This window comes from Trachurus japonicus, chromosome 14 (assembly GCF_045865225.1).
Source record: "Trachurus japonicus isolate A0001 chromosome 14, Traja_1.0".
NCBI lineage: Eukaryota > Metazoa > Chordata > Actinopteri > Carangiformes > Carangidae > Trachurus > Trachurus japonicus.
The window spans coordinates 11347554-11356246 of NC_140920.1; the positions used below are offsets into that span (position 1 = coordinate 11347554).

An 8693-nucleotide genomic window follows, 5' to 3' on the forward strand; every position below is an offset into this window, starting at 1 on the left:
CAAACAAAACAACTGAAATGCGTTCATGTAATTTTTTGTGGTTTAAAATTGTTCAATAGAAAAGTTCACAGTCGGACTGATCGCACGATGGCTTTCGTTCTCTTTGCCACCTCTTTACAAAATCTAAAAATAATCTCTTGCTTTAACATGAAGGCTTCTACTTGTGTTGGTCGATGGTTTTTCAAATGCTTGTAAAAAAAAAAAAAAAAACCCTACTATGGTAAACATGTCAATTATGATTAATTAGCTTCAAATGCTAAAAAAATAAACCATGTGCTTCAGTGTGGAATGGGATAAAGGTTGATGTTGATCCATTTACACCAGGTTTTAAAATTTAACATCCTAATAAATATAGAAAACACTGTGGAATGCATAAATTATACCTATGAGGAATTATCGTAAATGCGATGCAGAAGCAGCAACTAAATGTTTCACAAATAGCCTTGCTGGTGAAGTATTTCCTTTAGGGGTAAAGTCTGCATTTTAAACTCCTCTGGTAATTCAATCCAAACCTGAAGTTATCATCTGAGCTGTCGTGGAGGAGAAGGAGGAGGAGGAGGAGGAGGAGGAGGAGGAGGAGGACTAGAGAAGTCGACTGCAGAGGGATCAGAACAGTTTGATCATGCTCTCTCTGGACTTGCCGACTCCAACCCACTTCACTGAAATGAGACACAAAGAAAAAAAAAAGAAAAAAACGTGACTGACAGATTTGGCAAAGCGGACAAGTGTTTGGCTGGAGTTTCTCCTCTAATATAAAGTGTCTGTTCGCAAACCTGGCACTTGCAGGAAGTCCTCAATGAACCGAATGTATTTCTGCGCCTGGACCGGCAGATCCTCGAAGCTCCGAGCCGCCTCGGTGCTGCAGCACCAGCCGGGCAGCGTCTCGTACTCCACCGACACCCGCGTCAAAACATCCATGTTTGCTACAGGAGAGAAGCAGATCAATGAGACTGAATGAAAAATGAAATGTTTTTGTTTTGGTTCCCCATTACTGATTCATCAAATCTGATTCCCCTGTGGTGCTGCTGTTTGAACATTAACTCTGGACCAGGACGAGAGCCACTTCATCAAACGTCCAAGTGCACTGACCACAAAGATGAAACGAATGTGGAGAGGAAATCGGTGTCGACATGCTGCCTTGATGCAGCTGCAGTGTCGTATGAAGCAGGGAGAGAAAAGCTGTTTTATCATCTCCCGGATCATTAGCTTAACGATTGCACAATAGATTTTTCAAAAACCCAAGATGTTGCATTTCCCACCAGTAAAAGGCTGACCCGTGTATGATAAGTCATTAGGGACCATTAAAGCTCTGCTCATCACGTGGAACCAAGGCCTAAGTCATTAACAACCTGTGCACAGATGTTGAACCTGTGTTTAAAGATTATAATGTTTCTGGCGTTCAAATGTCTGTAGATAGATCATCTTAATTAAATTTGTATATTTCATTTCACAAAGTTGTGAAAATGTCGAGGCAAAAATGAGTGACGACTCAAAAAAAAAAAAACATTCACTGGTTCCAGCTTCTTCAGCATGTGAGGATTTGCTTCTTTAATAATGTTTGAGGTACATAAATCACTGTAAATCACTGTGTCCTCAGCTCATGGATGATGGTCAATCAGAAAAGACAGTTTGAAACATGTTACACTCGGCTCCAGGAGCTTTACACAAAATAATTAATAACAATCAATAATTGCAACCCTATTTAAATGAGTGTTGTTTTATTTATGATTTACTGAGTGTGAATGATGGACTGTTAGTTAGAGTGAATATATTTCTGTAGAGCGGATCTATGAAATATTGAAGTGGGAGTAACCTACCAGGGAAACTAGGCAGAGGTTGTCCATCGACTTTATAGGCCACGCCCACTTTAATCTCAGATAGCGTGTCCAAAATGTCCAACTTCGTCAGGGCAATTCTACAAAAGAAAAGACGTCACACTGTTTAGTTCTGGTGAGCACTGGTCAGTCGGTGCATGTGCAGTGTTACGTCAGCAGGTGACACTAATGTGAAATGCTGTGACGGTTCCTTACGCGGAGAAGCCGTTGACCATGTGGGCGTATCTGACCAGAATCAGATCCAGCCAACCACAGCGTCTCCTCCGGCCCGTCGTCACGCCGACCTCTCTCCCTCTGGACTGTAACAGCTCTCCGACCTCCTAAAGCACCAGAGGGCAAACACACACGGTCAGGCTGAGGTCAGCGCAAATGGAGGAAAAGCAAAACAACTGGTTTCCAAGATATAATTAAAAATTCACACAGATAAATCCGCAGTTTTACAGGTTAACGTGTTGATTCTGCTGATATGTATCCAATCTTTGGTGGGAGTGTCAACAGAGCGTACGTGCTCTTTTACAGTTTCACACACTCCCATGATGGAGTTTCATGGTACAACTGCCATCTTGTTTTTGTATTTGCCATACTAACACACATTTTACATCCACCTTTGATGCAAATGACTGAGATGATGTTTTACATATCAACTCTTACATATCAACTCTTTCCTAGTCAGCCTAATGGTGGCCTGTTTGAACAGGCCACCATTAGGCTGACAAACTCTATTCTAGCAGATCCTACGCACGCACTTCTCCCTGAATATGAGCTCTTAAATTCAGGTAGAAGATATCGAGTCCCTCTGAGCAGGCACAATCGCCTCAAAAACTCGTTCATCCCTCTGTCCATTAAATTTATGAATGAGCAGTTAGTGTGATGTTATGTATGAATGTTTGCGTGTTGTTTGCAGGCACAATTGCCTCAAAAACTCGTTCATTCATCCCTCTGTCCATTAATTTATGAATGAGCAGCTTGTGTGATGATATGTATGAATGTTTGCGTGTTGTTTGTAGGCATAATCGCCTCAAAATTCGCTCATCCTTCTGTCCATTAACCTTATGAATGAGCAGTTTGTGTGATGATGTGTATGAATGTTTGCGTGTCCACACATCTGCCACTAGTACTTTTCTGAGGCATACTGCACTTTAATCATTTTATTGTATGTTTTTAGTACTTCTCTGCTGCTTTTCCCCTGTACTGTTTTTGTCTTTGTTGTGACGCAGCACTGCTCTCTGTCCGAGAGAAATTTCTCCTTCGGGAGACCAATAAATGATTTTGACTTGACTTTGACTTAGTTTTTCTTCAGAAATATCTAATTTAGTTTCATTTCAAAAGCCTGAAAAAAAAAGACAGGAAAATTTGTTTAATTCATTTCTGATGATTTCCTTTTAACCTTGGTATTGTTTTCCTTTCCTTTTTTTTGGATAATGGTTTTGAACCTCTGTTTGTTTTCTTATTTCTTTGATGTTTTGATGATGTGCTCTGGTTTGTTTTCTTGGTGTCTTATAAGCCCATGTGGGCTGGATATACAGAAGTATGCATAACACAATAATAAAATTCAATTCATTCATCCATTCATTCATCCAACATCTCCATCTGTGTAAGACCTATAATAATATAATAATATAATAATATAATGTCACACATAAATGTAGTTTTCTCTTTCCTTCAATTCAAAGACATACTTGGCCGTTATGATCACACAACAACACACATTTATTTTACAAAATGCCGCTGCTGAGCCAGTATGATGGATTTGATGATTATGCTTTAACCACAACATTAAGCTTGTTGACATTTCTCTCTACTTAGTCTTGGTACCACATTTAAAAACCTGGCTTCCTACTCACATTATCCTGCTCTGTTGGGAAAGCGCCGACGCCCACGCGGGTGGTGTAGGCTTTGACGACGCCGTATACGCGGCCAACGTGTGATGGGGGCACGCCAAGGCCGGTGCACACTCCCCCCACGGTGCAGTTAGAAGACGTCACGAAGGGGTACGTCCCTGAACAAAGAAACATCTGTTAAACCCGAGGAGGCGAAAAACATCAATCCATCCCTCTTAATCAATCCCACAAACCCCTGTGTTGCTCACCAAAGTCAATATCCAGCAGAGCGGCGTTGGCTCCCTCCACCAGGATCTTCTTACTGGGTCCAGTGAGCGCTTTGTGCATGAAGTACACACCGTCGGTCACCAGAGGACGCAGCCTCTCGGCGTAGACCTGAGGAAACATTCACAGCAGACACAACTCAGAGGGAAGGCTACACATGAACAATCTCTAGATGATGAGAAATGACAGTGACACAATGTCTCAAAGGAACAGCAGGATATCTGCATGTTTTCACTTGTCATGGCAGGAGAAGCACAGACGGAAATAACAACATCAACGGAGGCTGCATTCAGTTCAAATTTCTCAGTAAATGAGGTGTGCCGGCACAACAAGCTTCATGCAGCGACATGACATAATGTCTTGTGTGAAACTGGCCGAGTGTCACAGTATGCCTCACCTTCAGCTGCTCCAGCTCACTGTCAACGTTAACGTTCAGGTTTGGATACATGGTCAGGAAGTGGTCCGCCAACATACGAAACCTGCAAGGACACGGTTCGACAGTTTGTTTACACAGGCTCGTTCAAGTCCATGTGCAGCAGCCCCCTTTGTATGCAAATGTAGGTTCACACATCAGTTTCAGATCAGGATCCACAAGGCAGAGAGGCTACAATGAAGCTTCTGTGAGAGCAGGGTGGCAGTGGTCGGCACGTGTACCGCAGCCACGTGCTGCCACCTGCTGGAGGAAGAAGATACAGAATCTACAGCGGGTAGAGTCAAGACAATAAAAACTACATCTACCTGCTGTGATGCACTGTGGAGATTCTCACTATGTAATCTATATGCTTTTTAATTGGCTTCTAAGCTAATTTTTAAAAGGGTATAATCACATTCAGGGATGGAAACTCAACAGCATTTGTAAAAAGTTGCTCCAAAATGAACAGACCAATTAAATGCCCTGCACACTGAAAAGAGTTTCACTGTTCTTCCATATTCCATGTTGTAAACTGTTTTCTTGTCTGTATACAAAATCTATTGCACGTCTGCCCATCCTTCCCTGTTAAACGTGTTTTTTGGGGAGTTTTTCCTCGGTCGATGTGAGGGTCTAAGGGCAGAGGATGTTGTCATGATGCTATGTAAAGCCCTTTGAGACAAACTGTTTGTAAAAATAGGCTATACAAATAAAACTGCCTTGCCTTGTTCTTCCAGCTGTACAGTCAAAGTAAATAAAATATCAAACTATCAAACTTCATGACTAAGTGCTGATGAGAGGGTTTCACATCTTACATCACGGATGATGCAGCGTAAAAAAAAAAGATTAAGAAGATGTGAAAAATAAAAGCACTCACTTGTCCTCAAAAACCTTGAAATCTGAGACAAGGTCGCAGACACGCAGCCCATTCCGAGCAGCTTTGGAGGAGTAGGCAGGACCGATACCCTTTTTAGTTGTTCCCAAGCTGGTGAACAAAACAAAAACAAGAAGTAACAGTTTATTCAAGTTGCTCCCTGAAGGCACATAAATGTTCGTGAACTGAATCTGACAGAGGATGACTCACTCCCACTTGGGCATAGTGTTACATGCACATTATAATATCCATTTCACCCACATAAAGATGTATGCAGCACTATTAAAAACTAATAAGAGTAGATTTACTTTTTCCCTTCTTGTTGCTGCCGCTGCTGCTCCTGGATCCCATCCACAGCTTGATGGAAGTTGAACACTAGATGCAGATATAGAGGGGAAGGAAGGTCAGTTTAAAGTGACATTTGTTTACTCCAAAATATAAACAAGAAGAAAACGTTTACTCACCAATGTGGGCACGATCAGAGATCTTCAATCTGTCCTCCCATCCTTGTAATCCTGGAAAAGATACAACGATCCCTCATCATCACATGTTCACACCACAACAAACATTTTTCTGCCATCTGGGCGGTATTACTACCCATAATACTCAATGTTTTTTCCTTGCCTCTCATATTAAGTAATACATTTGTTACCAAAACTTTACCTTTGCCTTTCTGCAGGTTCTTCTCAGCCTCCTCGAACAGACCAGGTAGGTGTATCACCACTCCATTGCCTGCAATGCAAGGTGAAACTTAAGTTAAAAAGGGAATTGCTTCATGCATCATCACAGATATTTTTTCTAATGAGTAATGAACTGGTTAAGTTTTTCCAGTGGTTTTAATTTTAACATTTGCTTGGTACCGCTCGCTTAAACAATTGTTCCTTTAATGTTGTCATTTCCTGTTTTCATGAGAGTGGAAGAATGCAGCCAGCGGAAAAAAAAAAAAAAAAGAGGAAATGCTAAATTAGTAACATGTTTGGGTTTCAAATAGTTATTATGATAACAGAGAAGTACCAACACTGGGTATGTTTACTGTTGTTAACATCATGTTTAGTTTAATCTCTGTGAAACTATGCACACTTGTGTGTTGATTGTCAGTTTCTCAGCCACACCTAGCTGATGAAACATAACACCTCAGCTCTGCAGAAAATCCCTCCTTCATGAGGGTGACGGAGGTTGAGATGTTGAAATTGATTAAGAAACATACCAAATTCAGTTTTAATGGTATTTTGGAGGAGGTGTTTTGCTGTTATCCCAGGTCTAGCCTCTGATAATGAAAGCGTGGGCCAGATATTAGAAATAAAATGATCACACACCGGCTTCAGAACAAATAAATACAACTACAAGCTTCAGAAAGGTAGCATTTAGTTTACAGTTTTTTGTTTTCCCCGAGGTAAACCAGATGGACACACAGGTCAGAGGAGCAGCCACAGTAACAGGCTCATCTCCCTGACCTGCAGAACGGAAAGATAAAGGAAATCTTTAATTCCTGCTGCCATCAGGATGCACAGCGCCATTCGTTAGGCCATGCACTTCTATCATTTTAGGTTTGTTATTGCTCTGTATGTGTGTGTGGAAAAAGTCTTATCTATTTTGGCACATGTTTTTGTTGCTGCTGGGCGGGCAACTTGAATTTCCCGCCAGAGGGGATGAATAAAGTATTTTTCTATTCTATTCTTTCTATTTATTGATCATGTCATATCTAACAGATAGAACGGGGGTCACTTGTGCAACAGCATGACACATACCGACTGATAAGGCCATCTGCTCTTTTCATGTGTGCTGATAATGGTCATATACTACCGTGTTATTGTTTTATTATTAGTATCATCTTTATCTTCCCGCCAAACGTGAGTTAGAGAAAAAAGAAACAGAGAGAGATGGGGATGGTCTCATCTCATCATACCAATGAAGGAGACCGCCTTCTTGTTCAGCACGCCACTGGGCAGCAGGTGGAAGTCGTACTCCACCTTGTCCACGACCACGGTGTGACCTGCATTGTTTCCTCCCTGCAAGAACAACACAGTGTAAAAAAAACAAACATTCAGCAATGCTACAGCAGAGCAGCCAGAGCAGGTTTACTATAGGTTTACTGATGATGATGAAGAGACACTGAGCATGAAAGTCAACACAGAAGACAAAACAGAGCTACAAAGTCACAGTGTTATGTAACAGCTCAGTCTGTGCTGCTGAACATATGGACAAAGTGTTTCCAGGTGGCTCTGGATAAACTGGAAGAAAGAGAGAAACAAACGGCTGCTAACAACGCGGGGGCATTTTAATTTCAACAACGTCATACTAAAATAACAGCATGTAGCCTATACAAGTTATTTTATGATTATTATTATTATTATTAATACACATTTTTGCTACCAGGAAGCAGAGATCAGCCAGGTTAGCAGTGTTTCAGTTAGCATCAACTTAGCAACTTCCACATCCGGGAGGTCAGGCAAGGTTGTTGACGTCAGAGCAGGTCATGAATATTTAACGGCAGCTAAACGGCAACGACTTTCACCACCGCACTCCACTTAGAACGGTCGGACATTTTAAAAAAAATAACGGCAAAGGGAAGGAGGGGGGAAAAGAACGTTGTGTGTTGCTATGGAGCGTGTACAATGAGACGTTAACTCGACACGTACCTGACACCTGCAAACAATATCCGCATCCATTGCGAGCAAGTCCACAACTTTTCCTTTGCCCTCGTCGCCCCACTGCGCTCCGAGCACAACGGTGACTTTGTTCTGGGGCTCCTTCGGGACACGGAGCGCCGAGTCCTGCTGGACGCTCTCCCGCGGCCGCTTGACGACCGGCTCCCCGTTCTGGCTGACGGTCTCTTGGCCGTTAACGTTCGCCATGGTGCCGTCGGATTCCATGCTGCTGTGTGTGTGTGTGTGTGTGTGTGTGTGTGTCCTCCTTCTACAAACCGGAATATCGTTTTACCGCGTTTCTCTGCGTCACAGGAAGTGGACGTCAGACGCTCTCCGTGCCTTCTCACAAAAGTACTTTTCTTTCATTCTTTCTTTCTTTTCTAAAAAAAAAAAATCGAAATTACAGTTAAATATAACTTTGATGAGAAAATCATTATTTGTGTCATTTTCTCTCAAAATAATAAGTTTAAAATTGTCAATCTACCCCATCATTTCCATTATTCTTAATAGAACTGATTTTTTTTCCGAGTCTGAAACAAAAAATGCTTATCAGCTCTTCAGTTTTACCCTATGTAAAGTTGTCTATATTATTTAGGCTGTTTATTAATTCCTTTATGTAGTATTCGAGTAACATTTAAAAAAAAAAAATCTTAAACTCATAGTTTGTTTAGCGCCACTGCAGCAAATTCAAGAAGAGTACTGAAAGATGAGATGGTTCACTCTTCTGCACTTCCGTCTTCGCTGTGTGCATCAGCCAGACGGCACAGCCTTATTATTCATTTCCTGCACGTAAAACAGTATTCTTGTACAACACCTCGCGGA

At 41.7% G+C, this 8693-nt stretch overlaps 1 protein-coding gene across 2 annotated transcripts; it reads right to left on the reverse strand.

The window, feature by feature from the left end:
• Positions 1-317: 317 nt before the first annotated feature.
• Positions 318-8104, reverse strand: adssl (adenylosuccinate synthase, like). Of its 2 annotated transcripts, XM_085797504.1 has the most exons (14): positions 7863-8104; positions 7130-7232; positions 5887-5955; positions 5688-5738; positions 5532-5598; positions 5227-5334; positions 4338-4419; positions 3925-4051; positions 3680-3834; positions 2031-2155; positions 1818-1915; positions 774-923; positions 572-659; positions 318-535 (listed from the first exon to the last, which is right to left on the reverse strand). In XM_085797504.1, exons 1-13 carry the CDS (start codon positions 8094-8096, stop codon positions 607-609), a joined length of 1422 nt encoding a protein of 473 aa, XP_085653630.1. In that variant the 5' UTR covers positions 8097-8104; the 3' UTR covers positions 318-535; positions 572-606. The 2 variants fall into 2 exon arrangements, with proteins under 2 accessions (XP_085653630.1, XP_085653629.1); XM_085797503.1 differs by having other exon boundaries at positions 390-659.
• Between the last annotated feature and the right edge of the window lie 589 nt (positions 8105-8693).

Coding starts and splice junctions, on each gene's coding strand:
- adssl (XM_085797504.1), bottom strand. CDS start 8,096: ATGGAATCCGACGGCACCATGGCGAACGTTAACGGCCAAGAGACCGTC. Junction 7,233..7,862: donor ATATTGTTTGCAGGTGTCAG/GTACGTGTCGAG, acceptor TTGTTCTTGCAG/GGAGGAAACAATGCAGGTCA. Junction 5,599..5,687: donor CTCTGATCGTGCCCACATTG/GTGAGTAAACGT, acceptor ATCTGCATCTAG/TGTTCAACTTCCATCAAGCT.